Source organism: Martes martes (assembly GCF_963455335.1).
Source record: "Martes martes genome assembly, chromosome: 3".
In the NCBI taxonomy this organism is placed as follows: Eukaryota; Metazoa; Chordata; class Mammalia; order Carnivora; family Mustelidae; genus Martes; species Martes martes.
In genome coordinates this window covers 149625637-149648865 of record NC_137890.1, presented here as the reverse complement: position 1 = coordinate 149648865, position 23229 = coordinate 149625637, and the positions used below count along the sequence as shown (strand labels likewise).

Below are 23229 nucleotides of genomic sequence, written 5' to 3'. Positions count from 1 at the left end.
ATGCCTCTTGTCAGCCTGGAGCTGCTCTTGCGGGTGATCGGGCCTGCACTTACGAGAAGTTCAGCACAGGCTGGCCCACGTGGGAGATGTACACCTCCTCCAGGTACTGGAAAGGCTGCAGCGTCGGGAAGGTCCCAGCTCCCGGCGGGTCTGACAGCCAGGTACCCAGCATCCAGGACAGCGGCTCCACCACGGGGTTCATCGTGGGAGGCTCTGAGGACAGAAGGAAGAGGCAGTCAGTGGGCTGTAAGCATGCCCGGCTGAGCTGTGTGTGCAAGTGTGCCTTCGTAATCACGGCAAACCCTGCGCGTGGCCATGAATATGCTGCCAGCCACCTGTTAGGAGGGGGAGTAAAAGGGCAAACAATTCACAAAGGTCATCTCGCCACCTCCGACTCTTCGCAGGAAAGACAAGTGGGTCTGGGGGTGGAGCAGTGTCAAACCAAGCCAAAGACGATGGGACCCAAGGCTGGCAACACAGCTACTGGTGAGAACGGAGGTTCGCACCTCCACCTTCTGAGCCCCAGGGGGCAACACGGGCCACCAGGACAGGGAGGGTGGGCAAAAACCCGCTCTCTCCCCCATCTAGCTAGCGCCTCTGGTCCTGCCTCCGATCGCCTGTGAACAGCTGGGAAGTGAGGACAGCAACAGCTGAGATCTGTGCCATCAAACTCTCGTAATTAGACAAGACAAAGTTAAGTTAGTTACAATCTCTGGTGCAGATAAGCACTAAAAGCTTCAGAAGCAAAGGTCTGGGCTGTAGGACTCTGCAGAGCCGCAGAGAGGTGCTGTCCCCCCCAACCCCCCCAGGGCACCTGCATCCTGCTGAGCAAAGACAGCAGTGCATCAGGAAATAAGGATGCTGAATGGAACGTGCCTGAGGTGACAAGCAGAAAGGGACACGCGGCTGTTGGGCGTTTTGAGTCCTAAACTGGGAGGGCCGAGGACAGCTCCCTGAGATGTGTGTGGAGGTCGTGGCAGGAGGGGTCCCATGAACTTGGGGGTCCCTGGCAAGTTCAGAGCGGGAGGTGCAGGAAGCAGGAGGAGGGTAGTCTGGACTCCACGTCACCGGTGGAAGCCGTGGAAAGTGCCAGATTTGGGGTCTGGTCTGCAGGCAGAGCGTGGACTAACAGCTGGGATGTGGGGCAGGACAGCAAAGGGTTCACAGCCAAGACAACAGAGAAGGCTAGAGGAGGTGTGCTGGTAGTTTGGTCTGGAGGTCCTAATGGCCAACCCCTTGGCTCTGACAGTTCACGCCCCATGGTTTGCAGAACAAACAGAAATCGTTGTTTTTCCGCCAGCCGTGGCCTCTGAGTTGCTCTCTGATGGGTATACTTGTCGTGCTTGGGGTTGCACGGAGGAAAAACCTGCCTGTGAGCTTGCCACTGGACTGGCCTGCCTGGCTGCCCTACCACCTGGGTCCTCGTCAGTGGACGGTAGGCAGGGCGGTGTACTTCCCTTCCATGCTCTCCTTCCTGGGCAGGGCTGCTGAGTGGTGCCCTTCCTCCAGGGTCAGCCCGTTGCCTGGAGAGCCTATGATGGGGCTGCAGTGGCCTCCGGCTCTAGGAAAGAGCCCTCTGTGCCCCTTCTCCTGGGTCTGAGCTGTGGGACTCCGCGCTCCTGTTCCCCCTCAGTGTCGCCCCCAAACACCCCGCCCGGTGGCTCCCATGGTGGCTCGTCAGGGGTGACCCCCTCAAAGGAAGGCAGTGGTGGGAAGGAGCCTAGCCCTGCCCTAGATGGTGCACTCCATCCCCGGCAGCTCCCCAGCCCGCAGGCCGGCCTCTTCCCACCACAGGTCCACAAGCAGCCCCTCCTCTGGGACACGGCCCCACTGGGGAGACCCTGAGGGCAGGAGCACTGGCCTCATCGAATCCGCTCTTCTGGACGACCCAGGGAGGGGGAGCTCCTCCACCATCGGGTGCATGGGAGTCACACACAGAGGGTGAGACAGAGACAGGGAAAGCCCCAGACAGACAGAGCTGGGTCTTGCTCTTATCTTCTCTTAAAGTTTCTCTGGGTCACTCTGTGGGAACACGACTGGGGAAGTAAGCATTATTATCATCTCTACCAGAAAATAGCAAAGAACTATTAACAGACAATTAAAAACCTCCCTCCTGAGCCTGAACTTTCCAGGAAGACAGGTCACAGCCCCCCAAATGCGTGTGAGGGCTGTGGTGGGTGGAGGTGGCCTGGGCAGGGGCCCTGGGACCCTGTCTGTGTGGACAGGACAGGGCGTCATGTGTCACTCGCCGAGGGGTGCTCAGCGGCTCCGTCACACTGTGCGGAGCGTGGGAGTTGGCCTGACAGTGGACCCGGGCATGGAACCCAGCACTGGGGGAGTGGTGAGCAAGCCAAGGGACACTGTGTCACCTGCCACTGCCAGGGCCCCAGGGAGGCCGTGAGCACGTGTCTCAGCATGGAGTGAAGCAACCACCCCTGGGGAGAAAGGGCCCTGAGGAGAGATGAACTAGGGAAGGGGGGCGCCCGTGTGGGGCAGTTGGTAGAGCGTCCAACCCCTGATCTCCACTCGATCGTCATCTCAGGGTTCCAGGGTTGGGGTGTGTTGGGCTCCGCGCTCGCAGATCGTTTGCTTCTCTCCCTCTGCCTCTGTCCTTCCCCCAACTCATGTTTGCACGCCCTTTCTAAAATCAGTAAGTCTTAAACAGATGTAGCAATATTGATTTAAAAAAGAAAGAACTACAGAAAGAAGTGGCCAGAAAGCCCAAGCTGCATAAGTCAGGAGAGAGAGCCCAGAGCTCCAGCACGTGGAGGCTGGAAGGGGCCTGCGAGACGGCATGGGACTCGGGGCAGAACCACACCACAGAGGGGACGGAAAAAAAAGTGACGTGAGAAGGTCAAAAGGCCCTCGTGCCGGGGGGCATGCGCAATGTGTGGCCTGTGCTGGGACAGCAGCCGCTCCTCCGAGTGTCTGAGCTCGAAGCCCAGCCTGGCACTAGGCCTGCTGCAGGGTGTCCAGTTATCAGAGGACACACACCCACACGAGGACTGCTGCTCACAGCTGCAGGCTGTGGACAATCGGCCATAAGAAGGAACGAGGCACTGATGTGAACTACCATGTGGAAGAGCCGAGGGAAAGGAGCCACACACTCAGGCCACATGCTGTGGACTCCGGGCACCGGGACGTGAGAGCAGCACGTCCATAGAGGCCGACAGCAGAGCAGGGCTCCCTGCACAATGGCGTCCTGCAGAAGCTTCCAGAGCCACACTCACAAGACGCATAGGGTTTTAGAGTTGCCACCATTTCGTGTGACACATGGGCTATGGCCTCACGGCCACACGCTGACATTGGACCTCACTGGTCCATGGAGACGTGGTTTAGGGGTAAGATACATGCTAGATTTCAAAAACTCAAGGCAAAAAAGGAGGACTTCAGACATCTTATTAACTTTTAGGAATTGATAATTACATGTTGAAATGATACTATTTCAGACAATACTGAGTTAAATAAAATATATTAATATTTTTAAAGTTTTTATGCATTTATTTTTCAGTAACCCTACACCCAACCATGGGACTCGAACTCACGATCCCAAGATTAAGAGTCAGATGGTCCTCCGACTGAGCCAGCCAGATGCCCCAAGCTACACAGAATATATTATAAAAGTTATCTTCACCTGTTTCGCTTTACCTTTTTATTTTTAAAACCAAGCTCTAGGTCCAACAGGAGGCTTGAACTCACGACTCTGAAATCAAGAGCTGCACACTCCTCTGACTGAGCCAGCCAGGCTCATCTCTACCTTTTCAGCGTTGCTATCGCACAATTCTCAACTGGGTATGAGCTGGATGGCACCACAGTAGACAGTCTCAACACTAACACTCAGGGAACTCTGCTCCTGTGAATTCTGAGGACATCGCAGCTGGACAGCCTTATCCACGGGGAAGTGTCGGCAAAGGGATTCCCAGCCAGTCCTGAATGTGGTCCACAGAAGAGCAAGTAGTGGTCACAGGTGGTGAACGGCCTGACCAGGCAGGCACTGAAGCTGCTGGAAGTAGGGGAGCCGGGGAGGAGGCTGCAGGGCAGGCCCACGGTATGCCACTGAGCAGCAACGTCACTGAGGCGAGCAAACCAAGGCACAGATCAAGTGGGAAGTTTTTATTCTAAAAGCAAAACACCACAGGCACAATATAAAAAATAAGGCAGAACGAAGGTCAAACACACCTGAAGTCACACATGAAAAGAAAAAGCTTTTCAGACTGGATCCAAAGCAAGACCCTCAATTCTCACTGTGAGAGAGGCAGAAAGAAGAGTGATTCGGAAAGGCATTCCAGAGCCAGGCAAAGGTGGGCAGTAGGAGAGTAAGTATCACAATCTCACTGGGAGGGACAATGAACTTCAGGCCAAAATGCATTAAACTGGACAACAGCTTTGTCAGGAAGAATACCCCACCATCAGTGAGACCAGCGTGCCCGATGCCACAGCAGCACTCACAGTCCAGAACCTGCGGGACACACAGATGCTCACAGGAAACAGCGAAAGGGAGTCCGGCCTGCTCCGTGTCCAGGTGACCTCCATACCTCCAACAACGAGAAAGCTACATCTGGTCAGGGACACAGCACACAGCATCTGAAAACTAGGGAGTACACCTTCTTTTCAAGTTCTTCTGGAATATTCATGAAAACGGGCCTTAGAAATGGTCAGAGAAAATCTGTAAGGTTCTGGAAACAGAAAGAGTTCCTACTATGTTGTCTAATTAGAATGCAGTAAGGCTAGAAATTAAAACACTATCTGATATCCCTCAACAATGTTATGCCACGAAAGAGAAGCCAGACACAAACATGCATGTATTCTGATTCCATCTGCGTGAAATTCTAGAAAAGGGTGAGGAGCCCCAGCAGCAATGGGGTGGGAGCTGGGGTGGGGGGGGCACAAGAGAACCCCGGGGATTCTGGATGGGGGTGCGGTCCCACAGGTGTATGCACCCATCTGAAGTCATGAGGGGAACACCTGAGGGCTGTTTCACTTAATTAAATTGTACCGCAATGAAAACACTCAGAGGCAAAACAAACATAAACAAAACAAAACAAAACAAAACAGAACCTGAAATGCCTTCCCTGGACCTGTTTACTACGTTACTGCAACACAGGGCCAAGGGTGGTCAGGTGACAGCAGCGTAGCCTTCTAGGGCCTCCGGTCCATGCCGGCCAACTGCTGCCCAAAGGGGGAGGGCCTTCTCTTGCAAATCTTCTGCTATTTTAAGAAAATCCAGAACTATTGATTTGGGGGTTAAATATTCCAATTTCTAAAGATGTAATTGAATTAAAGCAGCAACAACAGGTTGCAGTGTGAGGCGTGAGGCATGGGTCAGCCAGTCAGCGGGGAGCGAGAGCACAGCAGTCCCAGGCCAGGGCCTGGATGTTCGGACACCCTCCCGACACCCCTCCAAGGGCCCAGGCCCTGAAAGCGATTCTTGGTGGACCCCGGGCCCTTCTGCCTTGGCCCTCATTCACTAGTAGGGAAGAGAGAGAAGACAGGAAAAGGTGTTCCAGGGAGGGTCCTGTGAAGGGACAGGGAACGGGGGACCGTGACCACCACCTGGCTAACAAATGCAGACAAACACAGAGCCTGGCCTGCAGCCTCTACCTCCGGGGCACTGGTGCAGGGCCTTGGAACGAGAGAGCTGCCCGCAGCGCTCCGCTAGCCCCGGTCAGGCCTATTTGCACTCTGCTGGGTGATGACATCCCCCAGTCACATCTGAGTGCAGATGCTGTGCTGTGGGGACTCAGGCAGGGGACACGAGGACTGCAGGGTAGGAACTGGGTGAGGTGGAATAGGGGGACGGCCTACCTGGGGTGGGGACAGAGGCTGGAAGCCCTGAGAATAGTCGCCAGAACCAGAACACAGGAAGAGGGGCTCAGGAGGTGATGTGGGTCAGGGAAGGGGATGAGGAGAGAGTAGGTAGCCCAGGCTGGAGGAGGATAGGAGAGGGCAGAGGCCATCCCAGGACTGGTCAGAACCCCCGGAGAGGTGAGCTCCACATGGTCATGGCACCTGAACACAGAGTGGGAGGGTGTCCCCAGAAGAGCAGGAGGGAGAGATGGCTAAGGGCCTAACTTCTGCCTCTAACCAGGTCTGTCAAAACTAATCCCATCGCCTCCACCATGGCGGGAAGGTGTGCACCGGTCACGTGGCACCTGCATAGGTGCGGCTGGCCAAGCCTCATGGGAGCACTACTCAGTGTCACGTGGGCTGACTCTGAGCCCACAGAGCCCCTGCGTGGTGGCCCTGTGGCCAAAGGGATGCAGTGTTCACTGGGTGGCAGAATAAAAAATCCTAAAGTGACTCTCTGATGTCAGAAGCACATTCTGAGCAGAAAAAGGAAGCACCTGCGTGGGGTTGAAGGTGCATGCTATTAAATCCACGTCAGGACACGCTCCCCCCGCGGCCTGGCGTTCCCCACCAGCACACACACCCAGCATCCAACACCATGAAGCCACGACGTGGCATCTGACTTTGCATCCAAGCTCTGATGGCTCCGAGGATCGTGTCAAAGTGAGCTCTCCTGGCTGCGTGTCATTTGCTCTAACTGTAAGGAAGGTCACCTGAATAAGGGGCGGTGGTAAACCTGCACGCCTCCCCCAGTGGCTCCCACACTGGCCAGCAATGGGCTGAGCCAGGTTGCTCTGCGGGGCTGGCTCCACCCCCCCACACCCCTGCAGTCCCTGCACCTGCACCGCCTCCCACTGAGCTGCCTGCCACCATCTCCTGTGTTCAGTGAAGCCTTGCAGGGGAGAACCAACAAGTAATTCTGAGACCCACACGTCAGCTTCCAAGAGCCTACAGTGTATATCAAAATTCATCCAACTAAATCCTTAGGGCTTGTGTATTTTTCTCCACGTAAATCATACTTCACTAGAAAAATAAAAGTAAAACAAATAAAAAAACATAAAAAATAAGGGATTTAAGCCTATTTGCCACTTTTAACCTCTTTAAGTTTATATGCATTTTTTTCTTACTGCTTTTTGCTTTTATTAACATCTCAACCAAAATGCAAAAACAAGAATTTAAATTTTCCAAGAAAATTAAATTTTCATTTTTTGGCCTAAGACAGCGAAAGCAGGCTTACCCATCAGTGATGGTGAGTTTTCTGAACTCCAGACACGGTCAAGGTTCTTCAAGGTTGTTTTCTGCCAATTGACGGAAAACGTCTGCACCTGGCTGTTAGCAGCTTGGCAGGAAGTGAATGCCAAACTGAAGACGGCATTCTGGGAACTGTAGTTCCACCCTAGGACATGGCTCCTCAGAAACCCATGGGAGACCAGAGACCTGGAGGGGACTGAGCCTGGGATGTGGGAGCAGATCAAGTCAGATCAGACCATGATGGGACAGGCAGGAAGTGAGGAGCAGGGCTTCCGCTCTCTGCTGCTTCCCCTGGGGAACACAGAGGGAGCTGATCTGTGTCATGGGGAAGCAGGCAGAACCAGGCACGTAGCAAAAGCTGTTTCCGGAATAGTCCCTCTGGAAACTCCTTATGTGTCCCCTCTATTTGTCTCCCAGGTGGCTGGCGGCCCACTTATCTTGGCTTTAAGAGCGAATGCTTGGAGACTTCTCTGTCTCCTGGCAAAGGTGCCAGCAGGCAGGTCCAGGACCCCTACAACAGGAAGGGAGCAAACACATTCACTGGGACAGACTGCTTCTGGGCACCTCCCACCGTCACATCGCTGTGTTAGTGACAACAGTTTCCGACACAACACGGAGAGAGCCCAGGCCGAGCAGACACTGTCCTTGCATGGGTGACCTGTTTGTTTCCCACTTGCCTGGCACACTGGGGGAGGCTGTTCTGAAATGATAGCAAGACCCTCACTTTATTACCCATGAAATGGGGAAGGTGTGTGTGCACACAGAGAAAAAAAGAAATGACTGGAAGTAGAGCATGTTTCTATAAAACACAAAAGACAGAAAAGGAGACCCAATAATTTTAATTTGCAGAAGTTATGGCTGATTACCTACTTAACTCAAAAGTCTCCACTGAAAAACTATTAGAAAGTGATTTTGATAGGATGATTAGTTATTAAAATTGGCAGCTTTCCTACACATTAACAGTAACCATATTTATAACAGGGGCAGGGGCTTCAAGGTTCAACTCTGAACTGTAAAGAGCTTAGAAGCCCTAACTCCTGTCCTTACAATAAGAAAAACAAAGAACGAACTGAAAATCAGTGACTTTGTTTGGACCCATTAGAGAAATGAGTCCCAGGTCTCCCAGAACTTGGAGGACGTGCCCCCCGGGAGTGGATGCAAGCTGATAGGGACCGCAGATGGCAACCGGGCAGGAGGCTGGAGCTGAGCGCAGGTGGACAAGCATGACAGACACTTTCCTGGAGGCCCCCCGCTTCCAGCGGTCTGACTTCCAGGAACCTAACCAGTTCTCACCATGAAAAGACAAGAAAAAGGGGCACTGGGCAGCTCAGTCGTTAACCATCTGCCTTTGGTTCAGGTCATGATCCCAGGGTCCTGGGATCAAGCCCTGCATTGGTCTCCCTGCTCAGCGGGAACCCTCCTTCTCCCTCTGCCCACTCCCCCTGCCCGTGTTCCCTCTCTCGCCATGTCTCTGTCAAATAAATAAAATCTTGAATAAAGAGAAAAACCAAGGAGAAAATCCCTTGTCTCTGCAGTGGGAGGGGAAGTGACAGTCCTGAACTAAAGTCAGAGCATTCTCCAAGAGGAAAGGAGGTTCCACATGGAAGATGATCTTACCTGAGCTTTATTTACTTCAACTGGGGGCAGGCTTTCCCCACCAGCCCCTCCAGCCTTCCCTTCTCACTTCCCGAAGACTCATGAAGGTTACAGCCCAGAAACACAGGCCACACAAGGCTGAACCTCAACGCTGATACTGCAGAGCGTCCCCCTCCCCCACACCACGCCTCAGGGCTCCCGCAGGTGTAAGAGGATCAGAGCAGAAAAAGCCCCAGGTGCGCTCGCTGGGAGGGAGTCCTGAGACAAGCAGTAAAGGCTTGAGAGGAATCTGAAGCCACTGCGATTGCATTAGAGGATAGATACGACCCAACTGCCAGGCAGGCCAACCTGATACCTCAAGCGAAAGGCCTGTTTAGCTCAGCTTCTATTACCTGTTACACCATGTCCACCTTTCAAAAAAACTACAAGCCATGCTAAAGGCAAGGGAAAAAACGCAACCCGAACAGACAACATCAGAACCTGACACTGACAAGGCACTGGTTCTGGAATCCTCAGACCTGGAACTTAAACTCTGATTCATCTAAGGGTTCTAATGGAAAAAGCACACAACACACATGAACAGAGGGGCTCAGTAGGAGGAGAGGACGCCGGGGGAAAAAGCCAAAGGAAAGGCTGCACACCCAGAGCTGCGGCAACAGAAGTGAAGCCCGGGGTGCATGAGGTCAAAGAGAGCCGGTGAACCTGAGAATATTCAGCAGAAACTCCCCCACTGAGATGCCAGGAGCAGCACACACACAATATGGGAGGACTGGGAGACCATTACAAAAGGGATATGTATACGCAACGGACACAACAGAAATAAAGAAGGTATGTGAAGTAACAGCAAGAAGTTTTCAGAATTAATGTCAGACCCCAAACCACAGATTCAGGAAGCCCAGATGACACCAAGCACAATAAATACCAAAAAAACTACACCTACCCCCCCCCCCAAAAAAAAAAAAAGCTAAACAGGCCTTTCCCTTGAGGTATCAGATTGGCCTGTTTGGCAGTTGGGTCATGTCTAACCTTTCATATTCAAACTGTCCAAAACCAAAGATGGAGAGTCTTGAAAAAAGCCAGAGGAAACAATTCTCACCCATAGAACAAAATGGGTAAGAATCACAGTGGGTGGGTCATGTAAGCAAACAAGAGTAGAATTCTATATCCAGTGAGACAGCCCTTCAAACACGAGACCATACGCTGAGTGGAATTAAAAGGGAACTTAAAATTAAAAACAAAAATTAAAAAAAGAGAGAAGAAAATAAACCACCCTTCAAAAGTAAAAAAGAACTGAAGACTTTTTCAAACAAAAACAAAGGGAATTACATGCCCTGTAAGAATTATTAGAGGTTCTTCAGGGAGGAGGAGGACGTAGGACAGAAACCTGAATCTGCAGACAGAGGAGAGCGCTGGAGAAGGAATATGTGAAGATAAAATAAAATTCTTCCTCTTTCTTCTTCTTTTTAAAAAAGATTTATTTATTTATTTGGGAGGGGAGAGCAGGGGCGGGAGCAGGGGAACAGAGTCTGAAGCAGACTCTGCCCCAAGTGGAACCCAATGCAGGGCTCGATCCCAGGACCCTGAAACCACGAACGGAGCTGAAACTGAGTTGGGACACCCAACCAGCTGCACCTGGCAGGTGCCCCCCTTACTCTTAACTGACCCACCAGATAAATGTTTGTTCAGATTAACGATAGTGTGATTACAGCACGTGGACAAAGCAAATGAATGACGTCAATTTTATGAGGGATGAGAGGGAGAAACTGGCATGGACCTGGAGGAGCTGCAAATGACTCCACGGTACCCATGAACAAAGTTCCTGCAAGAAGCAAAACCCACCTGCTAAGGAAAGGGGACATCACGCGCAACGCTCAGTCAAAACCAGAGAAAGCAGAGAAGGAGGACAGAGACACAGATGAAGCCAACAGAAAGTTGTTACGGACAGGAGAGGTACTAGTCCAAGCTGAAGCAGGAACCACTTTAATGTGAGTGGTCCAAGTACACCAGTGAAAAGATGGAGACTGTCAGAGTAGACTGAAGAAAAAGACCAACTATATGTCATCTAGAAGAAACCCACTTCAAATATAAAGACACAGATCAAAAGTACAGGGAGAGAGAAAGATCTGTCATACTAGCACAAATAAAGAGAGAGCTGGAAGAGCTGTATTAACTTCAGACAAAGCAGACATTCGGACAAGAAAGATTATTAGTAACAAGGATCATAATGTAATTAATAACCAAGGTATCAATGTTCCAAGAAGACGAGGGTCCCTAATGCCTGCATACAGGAGACAAAGACTGACAGAACTGTAACAAGAACAGACAAATCCACTGTACGGCTGGAAACTTCAACACTCCTCTGTCAGGAACTGGCAGATCCAGCAGCAGAAAGTCAGGAAGGACTTGAACTCAACCGCATCATCGATCACCGGTCTATGAGCTGCTGTGATAGGTAACTTCTGTGTCCATTTGAAGGGGCTAAGAGATGCACTCAGAGCTGGTAGAACATTACTCCTGGGTGCATCTGTGAGGGAGTTTCCAGAAGCATGTGAATTGGTGAATGGGTTAGAGAAAAGGCCCTCCCCTATGTGGGTGGGCACCGAAGGCCAGAGAATAAAAGGGCAGAGGAAGGGTGAATTTGCTCTCTGGTTGAGCCGGGTGTCTTCTCGGTCCTAGGACATCAGCGCTCCCATCTTCAGACTCAGTCAGACTCAGATGGGGACTTATACCCCACCCCCTCCCCCTGACAATGCTCAGGCCTTTCAACAGGGACTAAATTATGCCCCCAGCTTTTCTGGTACCCCATCCTGCCATTCATAATCATGGGGGCCAATTCCTGTAATAAATCTTCTATTCTCTATGTGTGTGTATATATAGAGAGACACAAATATCTATATATGCATATCTATCTATATCTACATCCTCCATCCTACTGGTTCTGTTTGTCTGGAGAATCCTAACAACTACTTCATCCAACAGTAGACACATGTTCTTCTCAAGCTCACATGGAACATTCACCAAAACCATAAAACATATCTTCACAAATTTAACAGACTAGAAACAAAACAAAGTCTATCTGGGACCACAATAGAATTAAATTGGAAGTCAGTAACAGCAAGGTAGTCAAAAAATCCCCAAACATTTGTAGATTAAACGAGATACTTCTAAATAATAGGTGGGTTGAGAGAGAAAAAATTATTTGAACTAAATAGAATTAAAAATATACCTTATCAAATTTTGTGGGGTGTAGTAAAAGCAATGTTTAGAGGAAAATTTACAGCACTGAATGAGTATATTAGAAAAAATATCTAAAATCAACAATCTAAGTTTCCACCTTAGGAAAGTGGGAAGAGAAGAGCAATTAAGTTGAAAGCAAGCAGGAAAAAAAAATTAATAAAATTAGAACAGGAACCAATAAAACTGAAAACAAAGACAAACAGTAAAGTGAACATCAAAGATTTTTTAAAAGATCAGTAACATTGATAAACGTCAAGCCCAATTAACTAAGAACAGAGAAACAGGACATAAAATACCAATATTATAAATAAAAAAGGGCCATCACTACAAATCTTGTGGACATTAGAGGGTCAGTCAGAGGGGAATTGTAACAACTCTATGCCCACATATTTGGTAACTTAGGTGAAATGGACCAATTCCTTGAAAGATGTATGCTACCAAAACTCACACAGAACTAATAAACTGAATTGACCTATATCCCTCAAAGAAATTAAATAAATAATCTTCCAAAACAAAAAGCACCAGGTCTAGATGGGTTTATCAATGAACTATACCAAAGAATTAAGGAAGAAGTTCTACCAATTCTCTACAATCTCTCGTAGAAGGTAGAAGCAGAGGGAATATTTCCTAACTCATTCTATGAGATGCACAGTATTGTAACACCAAAACCAGACAAAGACATTACAGGAAAGGAAACTACAGATATCTCTTATGAACACAGATGCAAAATCCTTAACAAGCATTCAGCAAATTGAGTCCAAAAATGTAAGCAAGTGAATTATACACCATGACTGTGGGTTTATTCCAGGTGTGCGAAGCTGGTTCAGCACTCTACAACCCATTAGTGTAACTCTTCACACCAAAAGGCTAGAAGGTAAACCACATAATGACATCAGTAGATGCAGACAGATTGTTCAACAAAATCCAGTACCCATTCCTGATAAAAACTCTTGATAAACTAGGAATAAAAGGGAACTTCCTAATAAAGATTATCATTGATAAAGCCTTACAGCTAACATCATACTCAATGATGAGAAATTCAAAAGCTCTCCTGCTAAGATCAGCACCACTCATAGTCAACAATGTGCTGGAAAAATCCTACTTGATGTAATAAAAAAGGAAATAAAAGGTTACAGGTTGGGACAGAAAAAATAAAACCATCTTTGTATCCAGATGACATGACTATCAATGTAGAAAACCCCAGAGAATTGAGAAAAAACTTCTGGAATTAATAAGCAATGGAAGCAAGGCTGCAGAATACAAGGTTAACATATAGTTGTTCTCTCACACACCTGCAAGAAACAACTGGAATATGAAACTCTGATGAAAATAAAAGATCAAAATAAATGGACGTATAGTCCACGTTGATGCACCCTAAAGGCTCAACACTGTTAAGATGTCAGTTCTTCCCACATTGGTTTACAGAGTCAACAAAATCCCAGCAGGCCATTTCCTGGAAATCAACCAGCTGATTCCCAAGTTTATATGGAGAGCCAGAAGACCCAGGATAGCCAACACAACACTCATGAAAAAGAATAAAGTTGGAAAACTCACAATCCCATATATTTCAAGACTTACCAAAAGCTACAAGCTACACTAACCAAGACAACATGATACTGACGAAACAGGAGCTACAGAGATCAGCACAATGGAGAGCCAGAAGGAGATACACACTAATTCATGCATCTGATTTTTGACCAGGGAGCGAAGGCAACTTGATGGAGAAAAGGTTAAGTCTTCTCGACAAATAGTGCTGGAACAACTGGACACCGACATAAATATAAATAAGTGGAAACACATTCTAGGTTTATAGAAACTTGACATTAAGTGTTGCTACTAAGCAAAGCAACGTACAGATTCGATGCAATCCCTATCAAAATCCCAATAACGTTGTTTGTAGAAATAGAAAAACCCGGGACGCCTGGGTGGCTCAGTTGGTTAAGCGGCTGCCTTCGGCTCAGGTCATGATCCCGGCGTCCTGGAATCGAGTCCCACATCGGGCTCCTTGCTCCTCGGGGAGCCTGCTTCTCCCTCTGCCACTCTGTCTGCCTGTGCTCGCTCGCTCGCGCTCTCTCTCTGACAAATAAATAAATAAAATCTTAAAAAAAAAAAAAAGAAAAACCCATTGTAAGATTCACATGGAATCTAAAGGGCCCTGGAACAGCTAAAATGTTCCTGAAGAAGAACAAAACTAGAGCACTCCTACTTCCGGATTTCACAGCTCACTACAAAAGCTACGGTAATAAAAAGTGCGGTGTCAGCATAAAGACAGACATATGAAACAATGGAACAGAATACAGAGAGCTGGAAATAAACCCTTGAATATGTATGGTCAACTGATTTTTGACAACGGAGCCATGACCATTCAACAGAGAAAGGACGTTTTCAACACATGGTGCTGGGAAAACTGGGGATCCTACGCAACACCATGCATAAACATTTACTCAAAACAGATCAAGAACCTCACTAAGACCTAGAACAATAAAACTCTTACAAGAAAACAGCACAAAAGCTTCACAGCCACAGACTTGGCAATGATTCCTCAGGCACCACACTAAGGGCACAGGGAATACAAGAAAAAAACAGACAAACTCGACTTCATGAAAATCTTAAAAATTTGTACAACAAAAGGTACTACCCACAGAATAAAAGGGTACCCCAGAGAATGGGAGAAATATTTACAAATCCTATTTCTGATCAGAGATTGATGTTCGCTGCAGAGAGAGAAGTCCTAAAACAGGTACAGGAAGAATCCAACTCATAAATGGACAATTGAGACTTTTCTCCAAAGACAGACAAATGGCCAATAATACATGAGAAGATGTTCACCATCACCAATAATTAGGGACATGCTCACCAGAACTGCAGTGAGATAGCGTGTCACACCCTTAAGAATGGCTGGGATCAAGAGAACAGGAAACAGCTAGTGTCAGTGAGGACGCAGACGGAGTCTGTGCTCTGCTGGGGGAACATTAAGACGGTGCAGTCGGCATGGAAAACAGCACGGGGTCCTCAAAGGAATCAAACAGAATCACCACAGGATCCAGCAAGTCCACTTCTGGGTATTTACTCAGAACCATAGACAGTAAGGTCTGGAAGACGTCTGCTCATAGCAGCATTGCTCATGATGGCGAAGATGCGGATGCAGCCCACATCTGGTGCAAGATGAGTGGATGAGCATGATGTGGTCTGTTCATGTGAAGGAATATGCGGATTGAGCCTTAAAAAGGAAGCAGATTCTGCAACATGCTACAATGTAAGGACATTATGCTAAGTGCAATAAGCCAGTGACAAAAGGACAAACACAAGGCTCTTACACGAGCCAGAGTCGCCACTCAGAGTCATCAGGATCAAGCAGAGAAAACAGAATGGTAACTGCCCAGGGCTGCAGGGAAGGGAGAGGACAGTCACCACTTCACAGGTATTGAGTTTCAGACTGACCGCAGTTACAGGATGGACGGTGGTGACAGCTGCACAACCATCTGAATGTACTTAATACCTCGGAGCTCAACACTGAAAAATGGTTATTACGATGGTAAATTCTTGATGTTCTGTATAATTTAACTCAATGTAAAAAAAAAAAAGGGTAAAACAAAGAGCCATTGAGGCACAAAAAGACAGGAACCTTAAATATATGCACACTGCTCAAGTGGAAGCAGACAATCTGAAAAAGCTGCCTGTCCACCCCACAGGGTCCATACAGGCCATGTATTCCACCTACAGGACATTCTAGAAAAGGCAAAACAGAAACACTAGAAAGACCAGTGGTGCCAGGGCTTAGAAGGGAGCACAGGGATTTTTAGGGTGACGGTAGATCCGTGAGGGTACTGAGGTTCCCCTCATATCACAGTCCAAGCACAAGACAGTGCACTTTGACCTGCACGAAGGACTTCAGTCACAGCCACGTGGTTGGCTCCCAACATGCAGGGAGTGAACCTCTGGCCTACCAAGTGGGCCAGCACGGGCGGTCAGGCAGCTCGGACAGAAACCGCGGCAGGAGGAGTGGATGCCTCCCTGCAACACCCGGTGAGAAGGCCAGTCAGCGCCAGCTTTCTGGAAGGCAAACCTCTGTACCTAGAACCTGCAGGCCCCAGCCGAGCTGCCCTGTTGCACAGAATCTGTCCAAAAACAAAGGATCGGCTACAAATAAAGGGCTGAATAAACACGTGGACAGCTCCTTCGACATAAAATCCCTAAAAAGTTTCCTTCATTGACCACAAATTCATGACAGCACTGGGCACCACTAAGACAGAAGATACTTTGAGTCAGGAGTCCAGACAGCCCCCAGAGGCCACGCCCAGGAAGCCGCTTGCCCTCCCCACCCCTCCCACTGCCACTCCTCAACACCTCTTGCATCTTGCACCCCTACCCCCAGCAACCAGCCCCAACCTCCAGGGAGCATTGGGGCAGAGGTGCAGGTACACTCCGTCCACCAACCCCCTCCCCAGGCAACTTTGGGGGCCCCAGCACACTCCTTCTGGCCCTCGGGACTCCACCTCTCCATCCCACCCACCAGCAGCACAGCTGCTTGCTCATCTCCACCTCTCAGATAAAACTTGCCCCTGGAGCCACATTCCCCTTGTTCCCCTTCGGTTACTGTACACGGTCCAATCATTCATGGCTAAACCTCTTCACCAAAGTGCCTCACCCCTGCCCTGCCTTCACCAGCCCTGGACCGGGCAGGATTCCCAATGCTCCAACTAGAAAGTGATCACCAGTGACCCCATGTGGCTGAGGCCAGCCGACTTTTCTCCATTCTGATCAGGGCTGGTTCCAACCCTGCTGAGCAGCCCTCATTTCCTCTCCAGGCTGCCATGACCCCACATTCCCTCTTTCACTCACTCCTCCTGGGCCCTCTTCCGCCACCCCTCCACGAATATGTCCTGCTCCTAAACTGGGCCCTGGCCCCCTCCAGCTATAGCTTCTCCAGGAAACCTCATTCTGTCCCATGGCTTTAAATGCCCGACCTCATCCTGACACCGCAAACACAACAAAACTTTAAGAGGACAGGTGCAGGCCTGGGGCATCAGCACCTAAGGAGCATCTCAAACTCAATTCCTCTCAAAGTTTTACTATGCTAGGAGTTCCAAAAATACCATTAGATACTCCCCAAGAAGAAGAAACATTTGGATACAATAAATGGTGATGAGCTAAGTAACAATCAGATGTGTTCTTAGGTCTCATTCCAGCTGATATGGGGAAGATGGGATGGGGGAACCAAGATCACACACAGTCCCAGCCAGCAGAGTGCAGGGGAGGAGGTGGGGGAGGGGAGCACAGCAGCTGGTCAGGGTCAGCTTGAATGGTTACAGAGATGAGCCTCAGTGATCCTTGGTAAAACCCGACAGACACCCACTAGAAGAGCAGAAAAGGAGACGAGAAAAACCTAACAAGTTAAAAAAATAAAACAGCAGGCACAGATTCCAAATAATCAATAATCCCAGGTAAATGGATTCAATGGCTCTGTAAAAAAACACAGACCCGCAGACCGAGTTAAAATACAGCTAACAAATAAAGGACCATAAAGGAGTTTGAAAAATAAGGAGATAAAGAAGTAACACTTCAATAGGGACAAAAAAGGGGTGCTCCATGCTGATAACGGTCAGGAACACCTGGGCATCTATTGCAGGGCAGGGAGCTGGCCAGCAGACTCCATGCTCTCTGGCAGGGACCAAGGGACTCAGGAAGTCACGGCGCAGATCTGTGGATGTGCAAGCTAGACCCAGGCTCAGAGGCACAGAAAACAACATGACCAACTACTGGGGCCGATACATTTCTGCTCAAACCACAATGAACAGTCTCAAAAACAATCTGAGTCTCAACCAGCACAAAATCCCAAAAGCGAGCCCCCAAAGCAGCTACCTTTATGTGACCAAATCACTGGGCCTTAAAGCAATAAAGTTTACAAGTAATCACAAGAAGGGGAGAGGGGCACAGGTGAAACAGGTGAGGGGATTAGAACACACTTATCTTGATGAGCACGGAGTCTAGTCTAGTCTAGTTGTTGAATCACTCTATTGTACACCTGAAACTAATATAACACTGCATGCTAATTATGCTGGAACTTAAAAAAGAATACAATTTTAAATAGAATATTTGAACCTGTCCAAAAAAAAACCCCTACAAAAATTAGCTCCCCTTCCCCAACCCATCCATCCACTTGAAAAACTTCCAAGCCCTTCTAAATCACTCAGTTAAAAAAGGGAATAAAGACTGAACCGACTATTCAGAAACAAAAAGCAAGGAGAGCAGCACGAGACAAATCCTCGTGGGGACCAGTGGGATGGAAGGAGCGAAACAGCTTGGAGGGCAGGTATCAGGAAACACAAGCTGCACACACAGAAGCTAAGCGCGTCCCTCCAGGGGCCAGAACAACAGAGCTAAACCAGAAAGTAGAAAGAAGCGAGGATTAATGAAGTGGAAACAGCAATGTGGCCTTGCTCGATGGAGCGAAGGGTTAGCCGTTTGGAAAGTCCTGTGATCGTGACAGACCTGGGGAAGTCTGACCAAGAAGAACAGAAAAAGGTACCAAGGTAGTATCCGCTATGAGAAACCACAAAAACAGCTTTTAAAATGCTAGCAGACCAGCACCTCAGGGGTCCTCCGCTACAGGGGTCCTTCCCCCAGTGTGCATTATGGAAAAGCACAGGATGGGTCTCTTTTTTTGCTTTTGTTTTTGGTTGTGTTGAGGGTGGTTGCCCTGGGGTCCAGGAGGTGATGAACAGCCTGTCACACTGACAGCCTCCCACCCCCACCCCCGGAGTGTTCATTATGTTGGGTAAGACAAATAGTGATCCAGATGAAGCGAACATAAGCAGGAAAACATCCTTCACGGACACACAGCAGGTAAAAGATACTATACTCAGAATGCAAAGAATATCTCAAAACCAATTTTTACAAGCACTAAGTAAGAAGAAAAGCTGAAACAGAGCCAGTAAACACACAATGGATAGGTTAGATATGTATCCAACCCATCGGTATCAGTACAAAGACATGTATGGAAAAGCACAGAAAATAAGTCACACAGGAAACTTTAAAAAAGACCAAAAGGTGGGAGGTGAGAAATGGCGACTCTCACCACTTCTTCGCCCATATATCCCTGTAGTAGTTTAACTTCCAGAACTAATATATTCTACTGTAAGAGACACTTAAAATTTTAAAGAAATTATTAATGTTCAAATTGACATAACTTCATGGATATTCACTAAAAAACAAATGGAAAGAAACTCTCCCCATGATTTTCAGACCCTCCCACCACTCTTCTAACAGCTGCAATGGGACGCTGACCGGGCTGGCGCCGGGGTGAGCGTGAGGCGTGCAGTGGAAGCGGCCTTGCCCCTGTCCCCATGGGAGACCGCGCATCGAGGGGCTCTCCCGGCGGCCACGGAATGCCTCCCCTCTCACGGGCCGAACCCTCACAGCTCCAGATGCCCCTCAAGCGCCCCGGAGCGAAGGAAACTTCCAACCGGGGCTCCCCCTCTACCAAGTACAGTGACCAGCGGAGCCTCCTCCTGAGGCAGCCGGGTGCTTGCAACACGCAGGAGTGCTTGGGGACCGTGGGCCACACAGCCCAAAACCCATCCCCATGACCAGGCAGTGCAGGCGCGCGAGGCTCTGGTACTGACCGCGGCTGAAGGGCAGCAGGCTGCTCAGGTAGGGGAAGCTCACTCTCCTCAGCTCGTCCAGCTTCTCCTGCAGCTTGCGCACCTGGCTGTCGGAGCGGCTGACCCTCTGGCGCAGGCTCTTTAGCTCGCCGTTCTTCTTCTCCACCTGCTCCCGCAGGCAGCACACCTGGCTCTTGTTCTGTCGGGAGGAGAAGCAGTAGGAGTGCAGCGAGTCGATGAGCTTGCAGGCGCCTGATGCTGACAGGATGACCTCGTTGATGGACATGGGGCTGGCGTCGCTGTGCTCACTCTGGACGGCCTCTGCCGCTGGCTTTGGGGTGACATCTGTCGGGGGGGCAGAGGGGCTCTGGGAGGGCTTCTGAGGTGTCGCGGTGAGTGATGAGCTCGGGGGGCTCTGGGCCAAGCCCTTGTCGGGCCCCAAGCTGCTCCCGCTGCAGCCAGGCTCCACGTCTCTCTTCAGCCTCTTTCGGTCAACAGGCTCTCGGGGCACAGACGCCCTCTCTCGAGTGTGCTTGGAGGAGAAACTGTAAGAATGCAGTGAGCCAATAAACTTGCAGGCCCCAGACCCTGGTGGGGTAAAGTCATCCACGGAAATGCCGCTCTTATCCACCAGGCCGCCGTCAGGGGCGGCGGCGGTACTCTCACCACTGGCCTCCACGCCAGACGTGTCTGCCTCTCCCTGACTGCCTGCCGCAGCACTGGCCAGACCATCTCCTGGAGCTCCTTCCGGGGCCTGCCACGTGCACTTCTGACTGGCGGCGTCCTGGGAGGCCCTGGGGGCAGTCTCACCCTGCAGTGCAACTTGCTTTGCCTTTCGGGACCCTGGCTTGGCCATTGGGTTTTCCCCTGAGGACGACGATGAACCTGTAGCTCCTTTCCCGTCTGCCCCGCTCGCGTGTCCCCTCAGGCCCCCTGAGGCCTTTCTGGTGACCCTTCTCCTCGTGCGGCCATGACCTCCAGTGCCCCTCTTCTTCTCAGACAGGTGAAAGATGGAGGGCACAGCTGTGGGCTTGAGCAGGCGATGCTGATCCTCCAGCCTTTTGGAGAAGCTGTCTTTGGTGAAGTGTTCACTACAGAGAAAAGAATACTTAGTGGGGGTCCAGTTATCCCTCTGAACAGCTTTTAACCACTGGATCAGACGTTTTGAGTCCTTTAGGGGGAACCTGCAGGCAAAATGACAACAGAATTAGAAAGAAATAACTGCACGTCTCCTCCCAAATTTATCAACTATAAAGGCAAAGCAAGTGTTTCTGTAAATACCCGATCCTGTATTGACTTCAGCCATTTAAAATGTTAGTAAAAATTTAAGGAACACCTACTTGGAAGTAAGCATGACACAGAAAGATGACAGGCTCACTGCCCACCCTTAAGGCACTTACAACTGGTAAGGCAGATAGAGGATGAAGGTAACCCCTCCCAGGCTGTGGTCAATGCCCGGTACGAGAGGTCGCACAGGACGGCACCCAACAACAGGAAAGCCTTCAGGAAGCCCTGGAAATAGCTGCTAGAAACACAAAGCTGAACAACCCTCCTGGTGTGCCTCAGATGCAGGCTGGGTGCTAAGGCAGGGGTGGTTGGTTCCCCTGCTCAGAAGCCAGGCCTGGTCCTGGGCCGCAGAGAGGGGAGCAAGGAAGCCAGAGCCTCTGTGACAGTGCTTGAGCCCAGCCTGAGCCATGACTCAAGCAGCTGAGCTAAGACGAGGTCAGACTCAAATGCTGTAGTCCCCCGTTCCTGCTACAGTCCCACTGCCAGGAGAAAAACTGCTTTTTGAAAAAGCAACCAGCTCCTGGAAAGTACTGAATAGGATACTTAGTAATCACTTCTTCTCAATAAAACAAGATCTCTATTTAGAAAGCTGGAAGGAAACCCTATGCAGGGGTGGGGTAGTTGGGGTGGGGTAGTTGGGGTGGGGTGGTTAGTCCGGAGGGCTATCTGCTCCACCTGAGGTCCTCTAACCCACCTGTGGCCACTGTGGACCAGAACCAGGACCCAGACAGACACTAACTCCCCAGAAAGTTCTGTGCAACACGACCTTCCACACTTCCTCAATGTTCTGGGAGCCCGCTTCCCCAAGACCCCGATTCGCACATCCTTTGCCCCATGCCAGCGAAGACCATTGTGAACGCCAAGGGCAGCCTTCTGTGCGGTGCTCTGCCTGGCTTTTGAAAGCAGTATCAAAACTTTACGGGACAAAGGCTCTGAAGGAAACTCAAGAAAGCACAGTGGCTGGCCTCCAAAACAATGTATTACCAGTTCCTTCGATAGATTGTAACAGCGTGAGAGGACAAACCACTTAGAATTTCCAATGAAGCTACAGGTAACATGCCAGTCGACTCTCCAAAAGCTTACTCCCTGTAACCCACAACAGAAGTGCCCACGAGGAGGCTTTCCAGGCTCGACTCCTGAGGCCCTCAGGAAGGGAGCCGGACCGAGAAGGCAAAGCCCTCTCCCTGCCTTGGCGTCCGAGCAAGAAGTGGCCAAGAGGGCCCGTGCACGCGTCCGGCGGAGGAGCCGGCCTCGCCCTGCCCCAGGCAGGATGTCCCGGGACGCCCCGCAGCGCAGCAGGGCCACTTCTCCCCGCGATGGGGAGGACCGTGCCGGTGGCAGAGCTCGTGGGAGCGCGTTTCCGTCCCCGAGGTACAACCTGCGTTTGCTCAGCCACACTCCCGATGGCACAAATCAAGGCAGGCTCGCTCGCGATCAAAAGAGCACAAAAGTCACAGCAAACGCAAGAGGATAACTGACCCAAGAGCGTCTCCAGAACACACTGACTGGAGACTGGTGGTACCAGCGCGAATCAATGGAGCGCAGGGTGGCCGCGGGGTTGGGGGGAGAGGGCGGTGGTGGTGGCCGTACGGTGGGCACCGGGGGGCCGAGGGATGGCCTCCGGGTGGTCTCCTAGTCTGCGTGGGGTGGGCGCCGGGGGTCGGAAGGATTAGGGGCGGGGGAGCGGGGGGCCGCAAGGGGCCGCCGGGGGCCGCGGTGGGGGGGCGCCGGCCGCCGTGGCCCGAGACGCCCGGCCCAGAGACGGCGGCCCGGGCCAAGGTCACACAGCGCCCGGCGCTGACTCACTCGCGGGACCGGCCCCCAGGCCCGGCGCACCGAGGCCCTCCCGCCTCGGGCCGGGCTGCAAGGCCTCAGTTTCCCCGCGGTGCCGGGCCGGGCCGGGCCGGGCCGGGCGGGGGCGTGGCCGGCGGGCCGCGCGGGCGGCGGGCCGGGCGGCGGGCGGAGCCGGGTTACCTGTGGAAGGAGACGGCGCGCTTCTCCCCCTTGCCCTGCCGGTTGGAGCAGTTCGCGGCCGCACAGCAGATCACCATCTCGGGCCTCAGGCCGCCGCGCCGCCGCCAGGCTCCGGCCCTCGCCTCGCCGCGCCGCGCCGCGAGCGGGACCGCCCCGAGGGGAGGGCGCGCGGCGACACGGCTGCGGGACGTGGGAGCCGGCCGCCGCGGCTCCCGTACGGCAAGATGGCGGCGCACGCCCTGCCGCCCGGCCGTCCGGCCACCCGGCCGGGACTCGGCGTGCCGGGGCTCCCCAGTACCCGGCTGGGCGCACCCCGCGGCTCGCGGCGTCGGGGGTGGGCGGGGGCGGCCCGGGCCGGCGGCCCGGTACGGCAGCATGGCGCACGGGGCCGTCCGTACGGCAAGATGGCCGCGCCGGCGGCCGGGGCGCACGG

General features: G+C 51.2%; 1 protein-coding gene across 2 annotated transcripts in view; it reads right to left on the bottom strand.

Annotated features, from left to right (window-relative positions):
- Nucleotides 1–23214, bottom strand: part of THAP4 (THAP domain containing 4) — a 40463-nt gene extending 17249 nt beyond the window's left edge. Inside the window, exons 1-3 of one of the 2 annotated variants that reach the window (XM_080799268.1) lie at nt 22797–23214; nt 19557–20719; nt 54–213 (exon numbers count right to left, since the gene is read on the bottom strand). In XM_080799268.1, the coding sequence (XP_080655394.1) occupies nt 54–213; nt 19557–20719; nt 22797–23173 (1700 nt within the window). In that variant the 5' untranslated portion in view covers nt 23174–23214. Of the gene's footprint in view, nt 1–53; nt 214–7084; nt 7346–19556; nt 20720–22796 lie in introns of those variants that run through there. The other variant, XM_080799269.1, reaches the window with a different exon arrangement.
- Between the last annotated feature and the right edge of the window lie 15 nt (nt 23215–23229).